Here is a 24,341-nt window from a genome sequence, read left to right on the forward strand (position 1 = left end):
AATGACTGGTCCAATGTTTGTGGGTGAAGGAAGAATAAATAAACGCACCCAAATGGCTAGAGAGTGGCAACCAAATGAAATTAAATTAATGCATACCAATGGGGGAAAATAAGACCTGAATTATAATCTCCTTGGGGTAAAACTCAATTTTTTTTTTTTTTTGAGATGGAGTTTCAGTCTTGTCACCCAGGCTGGAGTGCAACGGCGTGGCCTCAGCTCACTGCAACCTCTGCCTCCCGGGTTCAAGTGATTCTCCTACCTCTGCCTTCCAAGGAGTCAGGATTATAGGCACCCGCCACCATGTCTGGCTAATTTCTGTATTTTTAGTAGAGAAGGGGTTTCACCATATTGGCCAGGCTGGTCTCGAACTCCTGACCTCAGGCGATTTGCCCGCTTTGGCCTCCCAAAGTGCTAGGATCACAGGTATGAGCCACTGCACCCAGCCACATCTCAAATTTTATTTGCCTTTGGAATCAGCTTAGTGTCTGATATAATATACAGCACATTGTTAGGCATTTGACAAATATTTATCGATTGTTCTGATAACACAGGTAAAGCCTTAGTGAGGCAGTTTGGTTTATAGCAGACAACAGATAAATATAAGCCCTTGTCCTCACCCCTTAAAAAAGAACAAATCTGCACCTTTTATCTTACAAAAGGTTAAAAGGTGCATTGTCTTGATATTAGTCCCTCTGCATGACCTCATCATTCCCTTGTTCTTCCTGTTAAATTTCTATTCATTTCCAAAAATTCATCCTCAAATGCTGTGTACTCCTGGAAGCCTACCCTGACCTCTTCGTGCAATGTTAAGCACTTTTCCTTCTGTAGCCTGTGATGCCTTGTTCTTCCTTGAAATATTTAACAATTTGATATAATTACTTGTACTCCTTGAAAACAGGGATAATATTCTGGTTACTTTTGTCACCTTAGTGCCCTAGCATAGTATCTAGAATACTTGTTTCTTGATGAAAAGAGATTTATGCCATGTTCAACTTCTTCTTCCTTCCTTTACATGTACATACTGAGGTTTTGATATACTTCACCCTAATGAACTATCCTCAGCCCCTTCCTTCAAAATGAGTATATTTTTACCTTTGGGAAAACTTGTGGCCCATGGATATCCATTCCTTCTCTATCAAGATCTTCATTTTATACAAAAGAAAGAGTTTGCATTAGGAAAATCATAAATGAATTAACCATACACACAAGAATGTCAAAACACTTTGCTGAAATAGTTGAACTGATCATAAAATAGTTAATTTCCTAAATGATAAATAAGTAACTTAGATTTCATTCATAAGCCTATACAGGGTGCCTTCAAATTTCAGATGCTCTCAGACATATCCAGAGTCAAATTTCCTTTGGCTTTCACATGTGTGACAAGCCACTGAGCCATAACTAAATGCAATCCTGATAAGCACGATATTAAACTCAAACTTTGAAAAACAGAAATCCAAAGGCAGCTCTTAGCTTTATACCAGTAACAAAACCATTTTTAACCATTAAAAAAAAAAAAATTCTAGCCAGGCATGGTGGCTTACACCTGTAATCCCAGCATTTTGGGAGGCCGAGGAGGGCAGATCACATGAGGCCAGGAGTTTGAGACCAGCCTGGCCAATGTGGTGAAACCCAGTCACTACTAAAAATACAAAAATTAGCCAAGCATGGTGGTGCACATCTGTAATCCCAGCTACTTGGGAGGCTATGGCACAAGAATCACTTGAACCCAGGAGGCGGAGGTTGCAGTGAGCCAATATCGCACCACTGCACTCCAGCCTGGGTGACAGAGTAAGACTCTACTTCAAAACAAAACAAAACAAAAAAGCTTTCCAAAGAAATGAGAATAAACCACTATGGTGAGTTCTGTTTCTTAGAAAGATCATCAACTAAGAGGCTTTAGATTCAGCACTAGAAAACAATCATAAGTCTGACATTCAAACAGCTGACATGTTAAAGATGATGAGCCCCTTGGACAGTCTATTTGACAGTCATCCATTAAGCTCTGCAAACTTTTTGAGCTTTTCCTACTCTGTACAGTAGTCTACTACATATAACTTACCTTCTGATAGGTAAGAAGTATGTTGAACATACAAAAGAAAGTATACAGATAGTACACACCTAAATTTAATGAAAAGCTAAATTGGAACAGCTATTTTTGTAGACTTAGAGCTAACTCTGGCAAAAAAAATATTGTTTGAGAGTTATTTTTTATTTTGTCGCAATCTGTCTCTTACACAAAGTAAAATATAGTAGCGTGCTCTCTTACCATGAGTCCTTTGAATGTCCTATAAAATGGATCTAGGAGGATGCTAGCCACTGAGCAGACTTGTGCTGTGCGGTCCCATCCATCAGAACAATGGACTAAGACACTGGCCTTTTCTACCTTCACTGCCTGTGAAGACAAGAGGCAAAAAAGTACCACAAGCAACCTTTGCACAGCTTGTTGGATTAAAGAGTTGCCAAATATAGTCCCTAAAGCACAGAGAACCTGGTCTTATGGGCTACATTAATTTTTTCTCATAACATTAACATCCTTATGGGGAATGAAAAGGAAAACAATGGAGTGCAAGAGAAGGAGAGCTTACCACATAGGAAAAGAATATCAAAACTAACCCATAATGCAAGGCAAAAAGAAAGATGAGGGGAGTTCTAAATTCACTAAACTTCTGAAGAAACCAAGGATCAATTCTCAGAGGAATAGGTGAACTGGAGGAAGAATTCACACTGAAAAACACAGACAGCTCTGCATTCTAGTCCCAGATCTGACAACAATCTCCTCTAGCTGTTTTAGTGTTACTAACACAAATGCTTTCAACTTAAGATGGAGGTGCTTGCCTGTCTTAGGTCGCTTTAACAAGCGATTGTATAAACACAATCAGAATGATGTAAAGATCTGGGCAGTTATTTAACCTGGGAAATTTTGGCAATGGTACATATTGACCATTCATTTATTCATTCTAACAATTTTGCGCCTCTATGTGCCAGGTATTAGAAATACAAAGACTCAGTTTCTGCTTTCAAGGAACCCACAGACTAGTCAGGGTGACCGAAAATAAATAAATAATTAAAATACAATGGAAAAACTACTGGTAATATACAGTAATGTGTAGTAACAATATTCTTTTGCAGGAGCCAGGGAAGCTTGACCCTTGAAGAAAGAGCTGGATTTCCTTAGGTGAAGAAGGACATTAATTCACTCATTCATTCATCCACACACCTAGCCAATAATTACTGAGTGACTGTACAAGAGGCACTATGATGTGCATTGGGAATACAAAAGAGACAAGCACTTAAATGCATGACTGCAAACCAATGAAAAATAAAAGGGGAAAATCCATGCCAGGTATAACAAAGGCACAAAAGATAACCAGCAAGGAGGAGACAACTAAGGTGGATCTGGAAAGATGAATAAGAATTTACCAGATGGACCAGGAGGAAAGGACATTCCAGGCTGGGGAATGATGTAACAGCGTGTACATTGCAAGGAGGCATGACGTAGAGGAAGAACAATTAATGGCTCAGGCTAAGCTGGAAGTGAGAGAATAAGGAGAGATAGAGCCAGCTAGGAGGACAAGGGTCAGACCAATCAAGTATACATTTTATCTGATGGCAATAGGGAGTTGAAAGCAGAGGAGTGCCATGATCAGATGTACATCTTTGAAAGATCACTGTGGTGGCAGTAAGGAGAATGGATTGAGAAGACATGAGTTTGGATACAGGAAGACCAGTTAGGGAGCTACTAAAATCGTGGAAGTCCATATAGGCCTGAGGTAAGGTAGTAGCAGTGGAGCTGAAAAACAGAAGAAGGATTTTAATTATGAACATTTTAACAGGACAGAGTGAGAGACTAGTCATGGGATGAAAGAAAAGGAAAAGTTAAAGATAACTCTGAAATGTGTGGTTTAGCAACCAGGTGGATGGTAGTGCCATTAGCCTAAATAATGAACACAAAAGCAAGTTTTAGGTAGTAGTGGTGGTATGTAAGAAGATTTATGTTTTGGCCATGGTGAGTTTGAAGTAGTTCGGGAACATCTAATGGAAAGTCCAGTGAGACAACTGGATATGTGGGTTTGAAGTTCAGGAGAGGGAAAGATCTGAACCAGAGTATAGATTTCACCACTATCTGAATAGAGATAGTAGTATACACTGTGTGCATAGTTGACGCTGCCCAGGCAGAGACCAAATGTGACAAAAGAAAAGACCTTAAAAAACAGTGACCCTTAAAGGGCAAGCAGAGGAAGGAGGATTATTATAGGAGTCAGCCTGTTCAAAAAAGCCCAAAAGGTAAAAAGAGAGCCAGGAGGGAATAGTTGGATAAAAGTCAGGACTACAAAAAGGGTTCAAAGTGAAAAGGAGTGAACTGTGCCAAACACAACAGAGAGGTCAAAATAGAGTGAAGACTAACAAGTGACTCTTAGATACGACAAGTCAAAGGTCATAAGACCTCTGGAAGAGCAATAGTAATTATATGAAAATTGGATCACAGAGGGCTGAAAGGTGAAGGGAGATGAAGTACTAATAGGAAAGACTAACTACTTTTCAGAAGGCTCCAACCAAGAGGAAAGAGGGCAATAACTAGAAGATTGAAAAAGTACTTTTTCTTTAGGAATGAGAAAATATTTGAGCATACTACTGAGAGAAGAAGCCAGTCGAAAAGAATAGGTTGAAAATGTAAGACAAAGAGGGTTTAACTGATAGAGTTGGTTCCTTAAAGTAGGAAGAGATGGAATTTCAAATATAGGTAGAGTGAGTATCCTTACACAGAAGATGGGGCACTATGTCCGCTGAGATAGCAAAGAAGTCGGTAAGGATAATAGTGAGAAGAGGTATTATATACATTTTTCCATGAAGGACATGTTTCAATATGTGCTTATAGAGAGGGGAGTTACCATGGTGTAGCCAGTTTGAAAGCAAGGTACAAGGAATATCTGCTTGGTGAAACAGGACTGGGAGCCAATCAAAAACACATAAAATAACTGTTCGGCTCAGCTAAGACTATAAGGCATAAACCTGTGATAGTACCAACTAACATATCTATGGGATACATCTATTTGCAGCAATGTTTAGAGGTCAGGGTGTAAGAGCAGAGAATGACCATGGCTAGCAGAGCAGGTAGAGTGGAAGGATAAGAGACAAGGTAGAATGGATGAAGTGCTACACCACCTGGTCTTGGTATATAGGGAAGAAAAAAGAAGTTTGGAAAAAGAGGAGTTAAAAGTACAGAGGTTTCCATGAGATAGAAGAACTATGCTAGCTGGATTAAGGATGTGAAAGCTGGAATTATAAAAAGTCCAAAGAATTGTAAGTGTAGAATGTTTGATAAGTTGTACATTGACACTCAAATCTCTTCAGATGACAGGAAGAACCAGGATGGAAAAGAAGATGGCAAGGCTGTTCCCAACATCCTTAATGGAGGGGGAAGAGTAACTAGAAGATGTAGAGGATGGTATAGCCAAATGAAATAGATCTGAAAGGAGGGGGAGGCTTTTGTAAGGAGCAAGGAGAATAGCGAAACTGCCCTGGGCCATGTGGTTCATATGATGTGGGACAATGAGTAATCTTTGTAATAGGGGTACAAGAAAAAATGGTATTCCTAGAAAGGTAGTCAGGTTTCAGGTAAAAAAAGGAGTTAAAGAGATCTGGAAAAAAGTTTTTCAACCTTTTTGACTTCTCAATTAAGCAGACACCTCAGGTAGTAGCAGAACATGACGGCAGCAACCATGTTCTTTGTTTAGGGCTCCAAACAGAGTCAAAAGTCACTGGTGGACAGAAAATGATGCTGGATTTCACTAATGATTAAAGAAATACAAATTAAAACATGATACAAAATCTATCACCTATCACATTGGCAAAGATCAAAAAGATTGATGATAACCATTGCTGCCAAAATGGAGAAATAGGCACTGTTGGTAGGAATGGAAACTGGTATTACCTACTTGGAGGGCAATTTGGCCACATCTATTAAAATTTGAAATATTCATACTCTTTGACTCAGAAAATCCACTTCTATAAAGATATATGTTTAAGAATATTTGGTGCAGCAATATCTGCATTAGCGAAAAATTAGAAACAACTAAGTTACCACAATTGAATATAATATAGTTGCTGAAAAGAATGACGTAGTACTGACTGAACTGTCTTAACAAATGCTCATTAAATAGTATAAGTATAAAAGGTCAATTAAAGAACAGTATGGGCCGGGCGTGGTAGCTTACGCCTGTAATCCCAGCACTTTGGGAGGCCAAGGCTGGTGGATCACCTGAGGTCAGGAGTTCAAGACCAGCCTGGCCAACATGGCAAAACCCCGTCTCTGCTAAAAATACAAAAATTAGTCAGGCGTGGTGGCATGCTTCTATAATCTCAGCTACTCAGGAGGCTGAGGCAGAAGAATCCCTTGAACCCGGTAGGCGGAGGTTGCAGTGAACCAAGATCATGCCACTGCACTCCAGCCTGGGCAACAAGAGCAAAACTCTGTCTCAAAAAAAAAAAAAAAAAAAAGAGTATGCACAGTATGAGCTCATTTTCACAAAGTATTAATATGTGTAACTCTATATGTTGAAAAATTCTACAGCAGCACTGTCCAATATGGTAGTCACCAGCCACCTATAGCTACTTAAATTTGAATTTGTTAAAACTAAATACAATCATAAATTCAGTTCCTCAGTCTCACTAGCCACATTTCAAGTGCTCAATTTCCACATGTAGTGGTACTGTATTAGACAGTACAGATACAGAATATTTCCATCATCACAAAAAGTTCAAATGGACAGTGCTGACTGAAGGACATAAACATTAAACTACTATCAGTGATGTGTATGCACTGTGGGACAAACTATGGGGAATGTTTACATTTTATGTTATATATTTCTGAAATGTTTACTTCTTTGATAATGTACATGTATTGCTTTTGTAATGAGAAAATAGGTAAATAAAATAAACATTTAAAAAAGAGAGAGAAAAAGAAGTAACATAGTATGTTAGAGAACAGCAAGAGGTCCACTACAGCCAAGCTGGGGCGACATTGTGAAAGACTCTGAATGTCAAGCTTATGGGGTCTTATTGGCAATAGAATTGATAACCAATGGAGGATTTTGAGTTTAAAGTGACATGATCAGACATGTTCAAGAAAAATAACTTTAGTAGCAATTTGGTTCCCGAACTAAAGAGTAACTACTAGAGACAAGTAAAGCAGTTAAGAGGTTATTACACTGTGAACAATGGATTGTGGCTATCTTAACTAGAGAAATAGCAGTGGAGACTGGGAAGAAAGGACAGATTTGAGAAACACTTTTGAAGCAGAACACATGGGACTTGGCAGTAGCCAGATGGAGGAGAAGAGGTAGAGTTCAAGGCTGACTGAAATTCTCAAGCTTGGGATATTGGATAGGTGGTAACAGAGATAGGGAACACAGAAACACTGTGCAATCCAAGCCTATCTTTTTGGTTCATTCATTTTAATTCAACCAATATTTATAAGGCTGTACTGTCTATCAAATCTCCCTCTTATCCATCCTCACTCTCTTTGGTCTAATAAATTTGGTTTCAGAAAGGGACTATAGATATATGGATGTAGAATCTATGAAAAAGGAACAGAACAAAGAATAGTTAGAATAGTGGGCTTGAAACAACTGACAGGGTCACATAGTGAACATCAATAACAATGAAAAGTGCAGGCAACAGGATTAGGAAAGCAAAAAGCATTAGGGCTTGGATATTTAAGGCAGTTCATTATATACAATCTTCAAACATTTTAAGCCAGAAGCTATATATAACATTGCCTTCAACTGAGAAAATTATAGCAGATGTATGAAAAGTCATTATCTCCTTTGCTTTTACCAAATAATGGGGGTGGGATGAAGAGGTAGAGTTCTCATGTAGAAATACATAGAAACAAAACATCAAAATGAGAAAATATACACTGAATTTTGTTTTTGTTTTTGCTTTTTGTAAGAAAACAAACCACTTAACAAAGGCTACAGAGCCTAGGGTCCTAGAGATCAGAAAATAAATGAGTCGGCATAAATACAGGGTGACAAAGCCTGCCTAGACTGCATTAGGAGGCAGATCTATACAAAGAAGTTTAAAAAAATAGGTCTTTGTACTCAGAGTTCTGAAAACTCATAGATACATAAGCTCTGCATTTATTTCACACCCACTCTTGTACTTAATACCTTAGAATCAACACAAAAATATATCACAGAATAACTGAGCTAGAGATCAATTATTATCAATTATCAATTAGAGATCACCTAAGAGTTTTTAATGTGAAGTTCATTTTCTGTATGTATCATCATATGCTCATTTTTCCAGTGGGGGAGAGGGTTAATCATATTCCCAAAGAATTCTGTGGCCGCCTAAAAGTTACATCATTAGATTATAGTTCAACCACCTTGTTTAAAGATGGAGACACTGAGACCCAGAGAAGAAAAGAGACTTGCCCAAGGGCACACAGTGAATTAGTGGCAGAGCTGAATCTAGAAACTAGATTTCTTTTCAATATTCTTTCCACCATGGCACACTACTACTTCAATATATCCCATAATTAAAGTCAGTGCAAATTTTAAAAGTCCTGATTATTACCTTTGTAATGAAAATTCCAGCATCCATAATAGCTTTAATGTGTCTTAACCACCCTGAGCTCTCCAGGCCGCTAAGAAATTCACTCATTGTTGGAGTTTTCAATTCACAAACTAAGGTAGAAAAGGAAGCAGAGATTGAAATTCACAATCAACTCAGTTTATTCATTAAGGAGAGAAAGTGGATCTCCATATCGTAAGTGAGGAAGCTGAGGCAGAAAGGTTAAATGATTAGTTAGAAACCACACAGTGAGTCAGGGACAGAACTAGGTCTAAAGCCTACCAGATCTCCTCGCCTGGGCCTCTGCTTTATCACGCTGTAGAACCCACTCTCAAGCCCTTAGAAATCTCTCAAGAAGAGAGCCAGAAGACTGAATTAGCATCTACAGGAAAACACACCTCCTCTGATTAGAAAACATATTTGATCCCTATCCTAATCCCACCCACTTATGCTAACTCTGAAGGCCCTCAGCATCTGTCTCTACTCCCACACCCCCATCTACTCCCTGTAGCCCTGTTCTGTCAACAGGTTGAAAAAAAATATACCAGTTAATTTTTATGCACTTTGCAATAATTATCCAGCAGAGGGAAATCTTTTGCCTTAAAAATCTGTAAAACAAAGTCCTCTTCCATAAAATATTCTGGGGCAAAAAAGAAAGGAGTAAGAGACCTAAGGAAGAGGGACATTAATATTTTAAAAGGGATGCAGACTGAGCAGATGAGATCTGGCAAGGGTGATGTAAAGGAGAGGTCATGGCAGACTACGCAAGTACAAAGTTGAAGAAAGAAGAGGAAGAATGGGGAGTTCACTAAAGAAGGCAGGTTTTCACTATCTCTGCCTGAGTTGACATAGAACATCATGGAATCCTGGGTAGTGGTTTTAGGAGAAATGCTCTACACCCAAGAGTCTTGTAAGGCCCCAATCCCACCTTGCCCCCTTTCTGACCCTAATCATTTTGTAGTCGATAACAGATCACCAAAACTGTCTGATATCAACTTTATTCTTTTGAGGTCTAAATTCAACTTCATCAGCACAGTGATGAAATCAGACTGAATCCTTATACCAAATCAAAGAAGATAATTTCTTACCTTGAGGATGATAAAATAAATCCCAAATTTATTTAATACTTATGCTGGTTTGCCTATCCCTGAAAACCAACCTCTGTATTTCCACAGAGAGAAATAATTTTCATACCAACTAGACCCAGATGAACTTTATTGAATTATGAAACTGCACATCTTAGTCCCTTTTCCAGATCAACACTGCTATAATTCAGTACTATTTAAGCTAGATTCGTACAATAGTTAAACACCTAACCACTTATTGACTCTGCTCACCTGCTTGCTTTTATATTCCACCCCAAATCAGGCATGCTTTCTGCTTACATAATAATGCAAAGCTATGGCCGCTTGCCTAGCCAAGGTGAAATCCCTGTACCTTCCAAGAGTTTCTGCAGACTGCTCCGCATTACATGGATGTTCTCAATGCCCATGAATCTGAAGCGAATGTTGGCATAGTTGTCTTCATTTTCATACCCCTTCCCAGCTGCTCGGTTGGCCATGGCATTCAACTGCAATAGCGGAGGACACAATAGAGCAGATAGGCCAGATGATGAAAGAATGGAGTTCATCAATCTCAATGCCTCATTCTAAACCATTTAAAATCCTACCCAATTAAAAAGAAGTTAAATCAGATGAGATACATTCCGGAATGGAGAGAATTTCACTAGTTTTTACATCAGGTACTTTTAGTAACAGACTCATATAGGGGAAAAATAGGGAGATACAGTGTTTTGTTTCATTATGAAAACCTTTCTTAAGAGATAAAAGATATGGCAGCTATGAGGATATCTGATCTAAAAAACTGAAATAATAATTTTGAGCTGTCTACCACAAATGTTTTCTCAGCTGAAAGGGTTTTATACTGAGAAACATGCAAAAGTTCAAAAATATTTACAACTGAGAAGCTCTAGAAAGAAGCCTAAGAACTTCAGGATGAATTAATTTTATTTATTTATTTAAGAGACAGAGTCCCACTCTGTCATTAAGGCTGGAGTGCAGCAGCACAATCACAGAGTTCACTGCAGCCTTGAACTCCTGGGCTCAGGCAATCCTTCTGCCTCAGCCTCCTGAACAGCTAAGACTACAGGCACGCACCACCATGCCTGGCTAAATTTTTTTACAAAAAAATTTTTTTGTAAAGACAGTCTCGCTGTTCCCCACACTGGCCTTGAACTCTTGGACTCATGTAATCCTCTTGCCTTGGCTTCCCAAAGTGCTGGGATTATAGGCATAAGCCACCACATACAGCCCAATTAAATAGCTATTCTAGAAAAATGTCTAAAATGTGACTGCATGAGATAAATGACTTTTACTCACTGACAAAATTGAAATGGAGACATCACCAATTGTTTTAACACTATGTTCAGTTTGTGGTAATCAGAAAATCTCTAGGTCATATGAAGAATGCTGGGTGGGGTGGGGAGTAAATGAGACTTGTGGAAATATGAATATAATAACTAGAAGGCAGCCAAGATACTGTCTATGATAATGACCATCTTACTAATTAAGTGATTTTCTGTTTTCTGGGCCTATTTTCTCATCTCCCAATATTGTGCATTTCAGAAGGCAGGAGGAGCATGTATGTGGACAGGGTATAATTTTTGTATTAAAAGAACACAAAAACCTCAAAGCACAAACTATTCAAGTTAGAACATGCAGAGGGAAAACAGTCAGTGTGCTAAACATATTCTGTTTACAATGCAAGACATCTGTTAAAAGGGGAAATGTGATGGTAATTTTGATCTTTTATCACATTGATAGTGTTACTGAGCTTTCATTAAATTAATGACAAATGTCAAAGGAACACCCGTGGAAGCATAAGCAATAGTCACCTAGTAGTAAGGATGTTTGTTATGAGTGATGCTTCAGCAAAAATAATAATAATAATGATAATAATTACAGTAGTCACTACCCAGGCCTGGGTAGGCCACCTAATGCAGATAACTAGCTACCTCATACCAGTATTCACTCTTTAAAAATATGTCTGGCAGATCTGAGTAACAGATACCCATTTAATGTTCAGGTGACAAACTGAGAGGAAAATGGAGAGACGAAAATGGAACCTGTTAAAAGGGGCTTTTTGGTGTTGGATTTGAACAAAAGGCACCAACCTTTTTGTTTCTTCAAAAGCTTGGTGTAGTTCTCTTTACTATTTTAAGATTATTTAATCTTTAAAGATACAGACGCGATTAAACTCTTTCCAACTGCAGAATGTCAGATGTAATATTTATTGTAATGTAATATTTATTGAGCTCCTATTATATGCCTGACACTGTGCTAAATCCTTTACGTACATTATCTCACTTAATCCTCATTACAGCCTCTCAAAATGGGTGCTATATTATCCCCATAAGAAAACAGGCTCAGAGAGATGAACCAATTTGCCCAAGATGATATGGATAAAGGCTGAAAGCAGGATTTGACCTCAGGTTTGACTGACTCCTAGAACAAAATTTTGTCAGTATAATATAGTTCCTACTAAAAGTACAGATCTAGCCATCCAGAAGAGAGGGAATGCCAGATATTTCTAGGCCTGTCTTAATTTGCTCAAATTGGAGAGAGGAAAATGGAACCTGTTAAAAAAAAAAAAGGGGGGCGCTTTTTGGTGTTAGATTTGAACAAAAGGCACCAACTCTTTTGTTTCTTCAAAAGCTTGGTGTATTTCTCTTTACTATTTTAAGATTATTTAATTTTTAAAGATACAGACTCGATTAAACTCTTTTCAATTGCAGAATTTCAGATGCAGTTATGGCTGAAACAAGACAGCAAGCTTCTGAGAAACTGAAGGATGGGCCTGAGCAGAAAGGGAAATTATTTTCTCTCCTGAGCTCAGTCAGTCCTAGGTAGCTCTGGAGAATAGCCACTGAGGGATCACAAAGACGGGGCAGAAAGCTGTCTAAGGCAACTATCTGGTTTCATGTACATCCAACTGCTCAACTCTTAAGTCACAACCATCTGGCTTAGGCTTAGACGAAAATCACCAATTTAGTAATGACTAGAATCAGCAATGAAACCTCTTAGTCAGCCACACTTTACATACCAAATTATAAGCAAAATTATTTCTTTCTGGGGCTGTTTGTAAAAAGGACAACATTTAAGAATAGGGAATCTATCCTTTACTTCTTTTGTGGGACACAATGAGTTCTTCTACAGCCCATATAGAGCTAGACAAAACTTTGACGGTTAAGGAATTAATGCAGAGAGGAGTTTAAGCTGATACTTAGGTTAATATGAGGACACTCTGTTCAGCAATGTTCATATGTGAAAGAGACAAAGCCTGAGAAAACACATTGCAACAAATCATGCAGCATTAGATTATTGGAAAGATCAAAGGATTTGACTAGGTCTATCCATGTCCACTGCCAAAATCCACGGCAAATTTATGAACTTGGTCTTTTTTATTCTCTGGGACCAAGATTTAAACTGCACTGTACTAAACCGGAAAAAATTTAATCAGTTAACAGTACTAGATGCTAAAAAAGAATTACTGCCATATGAGCTAAAGATTTTTTGTTAATTGCATAGCAGTAAAATTTGTGAACCCTGGTGCTTTGGGAGAACCAAAGTATTATTAAATTACTGTGGCCTAACACATTTACAGAAAAAAAAAACATGTTGGTTGCAGTAAGTTTCCAATGTCTAAGTTGAAGCTCTTTCTCTAACAGTAAATTTAGACCACAGAATGGGAATACTGAAAATTCTGGTTAAGGAACAGACTTGGTAAAAAAGATGAGGGATGTTAAGGAGCCTTCTATGCAGGACGTCACACTGAGGTGGGAAAGCCAGGTTGCTTGAAATACCCCCTCATAACCTCACTTGACAGTGACAGCCTTATAAAAGGAGCCCCAAATGGCTTCCTGAAATGATTTTACACAATGTCTGACATAATAAACACACATACACAAACCTAACTTTCCCAATAACACTGCATGTCTCAATATATGAGGAGGTAGACTGCAAGAGGCAGAAATATCAAAGAAATCACTGAGAAATAGATACCTTTGGTCTTGTGTCTACAACATACATAAACTGGCTCCCTGGGTTTGTTTGGCTAATGGCCTCCAACAAGAGCTCATCATCTACACAGCGAGTGTAAAATCCAGAGAGAGGCTGGCTACAGCGGCAAATGGCAGCCTGTAAGGAAATGGTGTGTCAGTTGAGTGATTATATTCACAAATGGTCAAAAATCTTTCTTGACCCTTGCCAGGTTCCATGAGTAGAGGGAGAGGATGAGCCAACTTAAGACAGTGTCCAAAGCAAAGAGAAATGTGACTCTAAAGTCATTCTCCACTGACATTGGGCTTAACCTCCTGCCTACCCTGGGCATGTGGCTCTAATTTCCAACCCAGCCTTGGCAAATCAGACTACAAAAAAAAAAATCACATCATGAGTATTTCCTTAGTGAAATTCTATTCTCGATATATAATGGGCTATTTTTCTGAAACCGCCTCACTTTTTACAGTCCCAGTAATATTGCCCACATAAACCATAAGCTTGTGGAGGCAGCAGAATTCAAGACAGAGCAAAGATCTACGGCGTCTTAAGAAAACAGGGTTCACTAGTTTCAAAAGTTAATGCCAAATCAGAAGGGTGGTTTGTTTCAAGCCACTTTAACATAAAAACAACGTAACTATTTAACATGAATGTCTGGTAATGATTAGTTAATGAAATTCATTACACTTTGATGTGGCTTTTAAGGGGTCAACTCACTTCAATAATATGACACCCAATTGCATTACTATACTCCTTAGCACTTGAATGGTTGCCCACCTGACAACTTGCCTATTTGTCTAACCCCAGATCTCAGAGTGATTACAAGAGGTGATAAATATTATCACTTCCTACATAAGTAAGGGGATTGAAACACAGAGGAGTCAAGTGCTTTCTTACTACTACCTGAAATTATATGAAAAGCACTAAGAAAGTATCAAGGATATCTGTATTCTACTGGGAGGCCACAGCCCCCCAAAAATCCTGTATACAACTAATTTTCTGTCATTTCAAAACTTTCCACAAAGCTGGATCCCACAGAAAAGGAAAAAAAGAAAAAGAAATAAACATACTAAAATGCCACTTAACATCTGCATAACATTTTACAATTTACAAAGTACATTGTACATATTATTCCTCCTGAGATCCTCTCAAAAACCTTCAGCAGTATGAAAGTCCAGAGAAGTTAATAACTTGCTTGAGGTCACACAGCTACTAAGTGGCAGCATAAAACTTAAAACAGGTCTTCCAGAGCCAAGTTTAATTATCATTAGAGAAATCTGCTTAACTTACATTGTTCTCTTTGTAGAGGTAGGAGAGCACAGGGACACGTTCTTTACTTCTGAACTTTGAACTTCCAACCACCGTTCCCAAGGTAACAGATTTAGGAACCACTATTTCAGGAGGGTAGGTGCTGCATATCTAAAAGAAAATAAGCACAATATATATAAATATATATTTATACATTTGTATATAACTGTCTCTTTGGAAATACGTATTTTGGTAACCACTAAAAGCTGATAAACTTGAGAAAATATGTCAGTCTTTTCATAGAGTAAGTCACACCTAAAATGTCAACACCTCCACCCCAAGACTAGTGTTTTAAAGGCCGTCCAGATATGAATACTAGGAACCTAGTATGTAGTTTATGAAAGAGTACATCATATTTCCTCCTCCTCTACCTGTCTGCTTCATATTTGTGTCCGTTCATATTAATTCACTTGTTTACAGTTATTGTTTTTGCTCTGATATGCACACGTAGGAATTTCAACATGGGGTTTTATATGTGTTTCTGTCTATGATTTTTGTTTTTCTAATTCTAAAAGTACATTTTGTTCTTATATGTCTCAATCCCTTCCTTTCTAGAAAATAATAGCACACTTGGAAAAGCTTTTATACCAAGGATATTTTCATTTCTATTTCTGAGGAATAGATGATTAAATACCAGCTAGCTAATGCTTGAGTGATTGCTAATTCCAGCCTGCTGCTAGCAAGTGAAAAATGTATATATATAAACTGCATACTAGGTTCCTAGTGTTCATATCTGGACGGCCTTTAAACCACTAGTCTGGGGGTTGGAGGTGTTGACATTTTAGGTGTGACTTACTCTATGAAAAGACTGACATATTTTCTCAAGTTTATCAGCTTTTAGTGGTTACCAAAATACATATTTCCAAAGAGACAGCGACAAAATATTATAACACCACAGACCTGACATTGCAAAATTAATTCTAATCACTCCCCTAACTAAAGAACACCCCCAAACATTTAACAACAGATGAAACAAATATAAACTGAACAGGCAAAAATAAAAAAAGTTAAAGGTAGATAAGATCAAGAATGCTCTATGTAACTCATTAAAGTCAATGTCTCCAGAATGCAGACCATTTGAAAATGTTTTCTACCCACCCCCTTACCTGGACTTAAACTTTGGAGAAGACAGTCATACAAAGAAAAATAAATGGAGCTCCCCATTCAGCTTAGAAGGTTATACGCATCAAAAAGACCAACAAGAGTATTTCAGACCTTCTTTGGGAGACTCAGACACACATTTGAGGTGGACAGATTTCACCCCCAATCTCTACTCATTCCTCTCAAGCATGACCCTAACAAGCAACCTCACAGATGACCCTGCGAAGTCACAGCTCATCAATCCCCATACCTAGTAGACATTCAAAGCTATGTTACCAGAAAGTCAATGCAATAGCAGTCTTATTATGATAGTAAAAACACTGTTAAAGATGAACGATTCAGGAATATCACTTAAACACCAATGACTCTCTGCAGAAAAATTATCCTAGCAGGCCTGATTGCTACCTGTGTTAGAGTTCTCTAGAGGGACAGAACTAATAGGATATATGTATATAGGAAAGGGAGTTTATTAAGGAGAATTGACTCATACAATCAAAAGGTAAAGTCCCACGGTAGGCCATCTGCAAGTTGAGGAGCAAGAAAGCCAGTAGTGGATCAGTCTGAGTCCCAAAACCTCTAAAGTAGGGAAGCCAACAGAGCAGCCTTCAGTCTGTGGCTGAAGGCCCGAGAGCCTCTGGCAAACCACTAGTGTAAGTCCAAGAATCCAAAAGCTGAAGTACTTGAAGTCTGATGTTCGAGGGCAGGAAGCATTTAGCATGGGAGAAAGATGAAGACTGGAAGATTCAGCAAGTCTGCTCATTCCACCTTCTTCTGCCTGCTTTTTCTAGCTGCACTGGCAGCTGAGGGAATGGTGCCCACCCAGATTAAGGGTGGGTCTGCCTCTCCCAGTCCACTGACTCAAAGGTTAATCTCCCCTCTAGTAACACCCTCACAGACACACCCAGAAACAATACTTTGCATACTTCAATCCAATCAAATTGACAATATTAACCATCAGACTACCCTTAGAAAGGCCTACTTGCATTGTGCTTAAAACTGTTTGTACAAACAATGTGGCTTATCCTGAACACCTGCCTTCCTTCTGGACTTCTGGAATTCTGGCATACACTAGGCACAACGTGCCTATGTGGGCAGGCTCCAATAGAATCCCTGAGCACTTTGCCTCTAATGAGCATCCTGGCAGACAACGTTTCATAAGTGTTGTCACAATTTCTGCTGGAGGAATTCAGTGTGTCCTACGTCACTCTGCTGAGAGAGGACTCTGGAAGCTTGTTCCTGGTTTTGTTGACTTTGTCCCCTGAACCTTTTCCCTTTGCTGATTTTTGCTTTGGATCCTTTCACGGTAATAAATCACAGTCATAAGTATGACTATACACCGGGTCCTTTGAATTTTCCTAGTAAATCACAAAACCTGAGGAACGGTCTTTGGGACCTTCAACACATTCCCAGATGTCCATATTTGGCCCAGAGCTCTTTCTTGAGATCCAAACCCAAATGCTTGAAATCAAATACTTGATATCTGTTTAATCACCTTGAAGTCAAGTGTAAAATTGAAGACACCATCTGCCCCTCTTCTTGTGGTCCTTATCTTTGTTAACATCACCACTACTCATTGGTCATCAAAGCCAAAACCAGGAAAGCTGGGATGCATATTAAATTCCTCCACTTTTCTAGCCACATTTGATCTGTCACCAGTTGCTTTCAATTCTACCACCTAAATATCTTTTAAAACCATCTCCTTTCCATCTACAGCCATTGCCTTAGTTCAGGTTCTCATAACTTCACATTCATTCTTCTGCATTCTTAGCTCCAGCAAACGAATTCTCCACACTAATAACAGTTATCCTTCTAAAACACAAATATATATATGTTCCTTTCAAGCGTAAATACTCTTGTGGCTCACAACTGTCTTCATGATAAAGTTCAAGTTCCTTAATTTGGTCACGAAGCGCTTTATGATATGGCTTCACTTCCTGACCTCCCTCCTTCTCCCCCTGTATAAATTAGGAGAAATAATCCAGACATTTACAGTTCAGTCATTTTCAACAAAGGCACCAAGGACACATATTTGGGGGAAAGAAGTCTCTTCAATGAATGGTTCTGGGAAAACTGGATGTCCATATGCAAAGAAACACTTTAGGATACTGGTCTGGGCAAAGACTTCTCGAGTAAGACCTCAAAAGCATACGCAGCCAACTAAAGCAAAAATGGGCAAATGGGTTAACACTGAGCCAAAAATCTCCATGGCAAAGGAAACAACCAACAAAGTGAAAAGACAACCCACAGAATGGGAGAAAATATTTGCAGATTACCCATCTGACAAGGGATTAATAACCAGAAAATATAAGGAGCCCAAGAAACTCAATAGAATGAAAACAAATAATCCAATTAAATATGGAGAAAGTATATGAATAGACATTTCTCAAAAGAGGACATACAAATGACCAACAAGTATATGAAAAAATGCTCAACATCAATAATCATCAGAAAGATGCAAACCAAAACCACAATGAGATATCATTTCACCTGTTAAAATGGCTTTTATCAAAAAGGCAATAATGGATACTGGTGAGGATATGGAGAAAATGAAATCTTCATACACAATTGGTAGGAATGTAAATTAGTACAGCCACTATTGGCCAGGGGTGGTGGTTCACACCTATAATCCCAGCACTTTGAGAGGCCAAGGAGGGAGGATCGCTTGAGCCCAGGAGTTCAAGAATCCCATCTCTACAAAAAATGAAACAAATTCGCCAGGCATGGGGGTGGGTGCTTATGGTCCCAGCTACATGGGAGGCTGAGATGGGAGGACCACTTGAGCCCAAGAGATTGAGGCTACACTGAGCTATGGTCATGCCACTACACTCTACCTTGGGCAACAGAGTGAGGCCTTGTCTCAAAAAGAAAGAAAAGAAAACTGTGGTACATATGCACAATAGAATATAACTCAGTCACAAAAAAAATGTAATCCTGTCATTTGCAACAACATGGATGGAACTGGGGGACATTATATTAAGTGTCATGAACAAAGCATAGAAAGACAAATATTGCACAATCTCATTCACATGTTGTAGGAGCAAAAAAAAAAAAAAAAATGAACTCATGGAGACAGAGAGTAGAATGATGGTTACCAAAGGTTGGTAAGGGTAGTGGAGTGGGGGGGATAAAAAGAGGATCCTCAACGGGTACAAAAATACAGTTAGATAGAAGGAATAAGATCTAGTATTCAGTAGCAAAACAGGACAACTACAGATAACAATAATAAAATAACTGAAAATGGAATTGGAATGTTCCTAACACAAATAAATGATAAATACTTGTGGTGATGGATACCCCAATTACCCTGATCTGATCATTACATATTGTATGCCTGTATAAAAATATCACATGTACCCTATAAATATGTACAACTATTATATATCCATAATAATTAAAAATAAAAAATATTAAAATAAATTAGCCTTCACAAGGCTACTCTGCAAAGCATCAGGCTGTTTCTGGCTTCCTTAGGCTGATTTTCATGCCCTGCACCTATGCTCCCATAACACCCTATGCTTTAGGTCATGAGATCTCTTACTCCGTGCCTATTGCACTGTAGGTACTCAATAAATGTTTGTTGAATGGCTGAATGTTGAATGGAAAGGAGAGAGAGATTATGAGTCATTTCTCTCTTTTTTCAAAATCTTGTTTCCTGATATTCTACCATTTTAATTAAATGCACCAAAAGGCAAACAACAAGGACAAAATTACCTCATAGTTTCTGTTGGCATCTGTTATGGTCCAGTTTCTGTTGGGTATTCCCATACGCCCAAAGTCTGATATTGGGTCAATCAGTTTCCATCCACTTTCCCTCATCTCTTTTGAGGATTTGGGATTATAAGAAAAAGCATAAAGATCTTCAGGTAATGCTGGAGAAGAGAGATAGGCATGGAAAACAAAATGATGAATGAAACCTAAAAATCATCAAAGAATGCAAATAAAGGCTAGATTTCCTTTTCCTAAGGGAATGTTTGTCGAACAGTCCCAGAAAAGGACTGTGGTGTGTGCAAGTTTGCCTTTATGTAAGGAATAAAAACTGGAATATTGTTTGGGTTCTTTGAAAAAATGTTTTAATTTTTTGTGTTATCAATACAAAGTGGGATCTTTCTGCCTGGCTTCCTATAAAAAAAGAATGCTGGATAATTGACTGAACTGAGGCTTCAGGGTTTCACATGTTAAGAAAAGAGTCCTTACCAAAAGTTTTTAACTGGGCTCCCATGTCCTAATAGTACTGCTTATTATAACATGTTGCACATCTTTAACAATGTTTTTGCATTCTACTTGTCAGACCAACAGCAACTTCTGACTTATAAATGGCCCCTTCCTCTCTTTTCTCTGTCAGTCCTGCTTCCTCCCTTCACGAGATACAGCATCCAATCAAATAACTCATTTGACCAATTTATATGGCAACAACTTCTCCAGAGATTAATGGAGCCTATCAGAGACTTATAAAATGCTAGGCCATCCAGCAGGTAACTTTATCAATAAAAATCAGCAAATATTGAGGAATTACTTTGAGGGAAAAGGGGAAAAATGGGAGAGAAAATGTAAGAGCATGATTAAAATCAAAGACTAAAATCAGAGGAAGCTGGTTAATTGCCTAGGGGTGGGGGCTGGGGAATGAAAGGGTGATGCTGGAGGAAGCATTAAGTCCTACATTAATGAGGACTTTGATGAACTGCCTTAGTCTTCTAGTTGGAATTAAAAGTAGGGGTGGAAATCGTGGGCCAAACAAAAAGTATGCAGGACAGCAGGAAACAAATTTTCTTCCAAAGCAGTCTTCCTTCCTGAACTGAGAAAACATTCACAAGTTGATACTTTAAAGGAGGGAAGGAGAGAGAAGAAAATATCTATTAAACATCTACTATATACTAATACATGAAGGTATTCAAGGCTCAAAACAACCCCCTTGAAGAGCTTTTACTCTCCTTACTTTTACAGGTAAAGAAAATGAGTTCAGAGGTTATATAACTTGCCCAAATATAACGGAGCTAATAAGTGGTACAGCCCAGATCCAAACCCTCCTCTGACTCCATAGCCCTGATCTTTCCATTATGCCATTTTGGAAAAATATTAAAATGGTTTTAGATAAAAATACTATCGTAACTACCTGGCTGAGAAAGCTTGAGCAGTGAAATATAAACCTCATGGCACACAAGGTCAGAGTCTAAAACAAAGTGGGCCACCCGGAAATTCTTGCAGCGGAGGGTCAGGGGACAACCCAGGCTAGTGATGGGTAACTTCTCCACAGTGGCAATGTGATGGAGTGCAATCTGAAAAACATAAAAGAACCAGCGTAAACATACAGATGTGCAATATCTCTATCACTATCAGTATTCCTGACTCTCCGTAATGGTAACAGCATGACCAGATCTGTAGGCTACATCTACAGCTCACAACCATTCTTTGTAAGACACAACTGGGGTTCTCTCAAATAGAACGAAAGCATAATAGTGGTGAAGCAGACTGCAGTGTTAGAAAACTTCTCTCTCCTTAAGGATACGAGATTACCAAGTTTGTGGGACAATTTTGGTAGATCAGCTCAGAATAGATGACTTTTAGCATGCTGTGATAGAGTTCACAATCAGAATAATTGTTACAGAGGAAAACAGGAATTTCTTTTCTTATATCAAATTACTAATTAAGATAATTATTAATAGCAGGTATTGTGCTTTATCATAAACAAAGTAGTCCATGACCATTAGCTATTTAAGAAGAGCCATTTGACGTGTAATCATCCTATTTCAGGAATGAAAAAAAACAAAGCCCTGAGAAGTGAATTCCTCATCAGATATCATATAGCCAAGAAGTGGCACAAACAGAATTTGAACCACAGCGGTCTAACCTTAAGTCCAGGATTAAGTTCTGGAATAAGGATTTAACTAGAAATGTTAGGGAGGAACTATTCCTCTACATTTTAAACTCTAGTGACAGTAAAGCGAAGAATGTAGGATGATTACTTCTGTTCATGCTGATGCCAGCAAAAAAAGAAATGCATGGAAAGGGAACTGATGAAACAAAATGTGTCCAAATAATATAATTCTCTCTTAATTGATTCAAAAAGCCATATAATCATGGTTTTGCATTTTGATCTTTGATGTTCTCCTCCTATCCCTGTCTTATGTTTCTGCAACTATGGAGCCTGGATGTGCTCTTTCCATTCTCTAGACTCCCTGTCCTGTGCCTGGAATGGTCTTCCAATCAATAGTGCCTTTTCTGCTCTCCCATCACCTCAATGCCCCAGTCCCTAATTTCTTTGGAAAAGTCATCTCTTCAATGAAGTCTTTCAATCATATCCACCATCTAAGAATGGAACAAGTGTGGAAATGATTCAGATATTCCTAGGATAAATTTTCTATTTTTTTAAGGCAGGGTCTTGCTCTGTTGCCTAGGCTAGAGTGCAGTGGCTTAATCATGACTCACTGCAGCCTCAACCTCCTGGGTTCAAAGGAGATCATCTTGCCTCAGCCTCCTGAGTAAGCTAGGAATACAGTTGTGTGCTACCATGCCTGGCTAATTTTTTTAACTTTTGTAGAGACTAGGTATTGCTTTGTTGCCCAAGCTGGTCTCAAACTCCTGGCCTCAAGCGATCCTTCTTCCTTAGCCTCCCAAACTGCTGGGATCACAGGTATAATTAAGTTCTATCTTAACTGTTTTGTCACACTCAAGTCCTGCAATGGCAGTTCTGGAGGTATCACAAAATGTAATATGAATTAATATATTCAACCTCAAGAAAATCAAAGATCTTCCAGTCAACATGAGAGATGTGTGTTTTGGTAGTACAATACTGATAATTGAGATCAGGGCCCAGGCAAACAATTGTGGTGAAACTGGGAAGGGTCCAGGGAAGGTAGGCAGACTAAGGCTGGGAAGAACTTCCCTAATTGGGTAAATAAGCCTCCCTTGACATGCTGAAATAAGTGTAAGTGCTCCCTTCCAGATACAGTCCACTGGGTTTGAAATAATACCCAAAAGGAACAAATCTGGAGACATCTGTACTGTCTATAAATGCAGGTAGATAGGAGATAGGCTTACAGCACAGTACTAAAGAACTGGTTCCTAAACTGTTAGAATTACAAGAATCCTTACTAATTATATAATCTAACCACCTCATTTTACAGATGAAGAAACAAGCCCAGGGAGTAAGAATCACTTGCCTAAGGTTACGTAGCCAGTTAGCATCAGAGCTTAGTCTAGCCCAGTTCTCATTCCTCTTTTGACATTCTTATCACAGCAAAAGGAGCAAGATACAATCTCATATGGGGAAAGTTCAGTTTTAAAAGGAAGTATTAAGATACTTCTTTCATATGCATACTCAATTCAATTTATTTTATACTTATATGATAGTATTTACCATGTTCCAGGCATTGTTGTAAGCACTTATAAACATTCACTTTATAATTCTTGTATCTTGACTTTTTAAAACTAATTCAAGGTATTATTTTATCTGTATTTTACAGATGAAGGAAGCGAGACACAGAAAAGTTAAACAACTTGCCCAAGGTTACAAAAGTAGTAAATGTTGAAGCTGGGATTTCAACCTGAGCAGACTGGCTCTAAAGCTTTAATCACTAAGCTATGCGGTATAAAAGAAGCATGTTGTACTTCTTATAAATGGAGAGGTCTAAGCATAAATCTAACTAATGATTAAGTTCAGATTAAATTATGATCTTTAGGATGGGTAAGGCATAAAGTAATGTTGGGGTGCTGAATTAATTAGAAAACATTACTTACAGGTATAAAAAGAAACACATACACATGCCCGTGCATGCACACACACACACACACACACACACACACACACATATATATACCCAGGTAAAATCCTGTCTTAGGACAGAGAGATGGTCTAAATTAGTGTTGCCCAAGGTAAAGTCCATGAGGCCTTAGCATCAGCATAACCTGAGCCCTTTTTAGAAATTCAAAATCTTAGGCTTGAGATTTTGCATTTTTATCAAGTTCCCATACGCTACAGATGCTGCTGGTTCTTGAACTACATTTTATGGGCAGCAAGGCTTTAAATTACTTCAAGATGCTTACAAACATAGTTCAGAAAATTAGCAGAAACTATTCTACCTAAAAATAATTTAGCTAAACCCCAGGAATATTCCCATGTAGAATAAAATGACTACAATGACCAGAGCCAATAACTTGAAAAAAGAGGAGTAATACAATTCAGACCATAAAAAGATTATTAGAATAGGTCCTCTGAAGAAAAGGTTTTACAGCAATTTAAAAATTACACTTGAAATTTCAAGAAACTACCATACAGAGAGCATGTATGCACAACTCTTTAAGACT

At 38.3% G+C, this 24,341-nt stretch overlaps 1 protein-coding gene across 2 annotated transcripts in view; it reads right to left on the reverse strand.

Annotated features, from left to right (window-relative positions):
* LOC101130652 (myotubularin-related protein 8) overlaps positions 1 to 24,341 on the reverse strand; it is a 165,250-nt gene that overhangs the window by 104,837 nt on the left and 36,072 nt on the right. For both annotated transcript variants that reach the window (XM_063702961.1, XM_004064281.5), the window contains exons 3-10: positions 21,151 to 21,313; positions 19,752 to 19,909; positions 14,922 to 15,050; positions 13,638 to 13,772; positions 10,015 to 10,147; positions 8,581 to 8,690; positions 2,267 to 2,392; positions 1,093 to 1,142 (exon numbers count right to left, since the gene is read on the reverse strand). In XM_063702961.1, coding sequence (XP_063559031.1) covers positions 1,093 to 1,142; positions 2,267 to 2,392; positions 8,581 to 8,690; positions 10,015 to 10,147; positions 13,638 to 13,772; positions 14,922 to 15,050; positions 19,752 to 19,909; positions 21,151 to 21,313 — 1,004 coding nt within the window. The remainder of the gene's footprint in view (positions 1 to 1,092; positions 1,143 to 2,266; positions 2,393 to 8,580; positions 8,691 to 10,014; positions 10,148 to 13,637; positions 13,773 to 14,921; positions 15,051 to 19,751; positions 19,910 to 21,150; positions 21,314 to 24,341) is intronic.

Source organism: Gorilla gorilla, chromosome X (assembly GCF_029281585.2).
Source record: "Gorilla gorilla gorilla isolate KB3781 chromosome X, NHGRI_mGorGor1-v2.1_pri, whole genome shotgun sequence".
Classification (NCBI taxonomy): domain Eukaryota; kingdom Metazoa; phylum Chordata; class Mammalia; order Primates; family Hominidae; genus Gorilla; species Gorilla gorilla.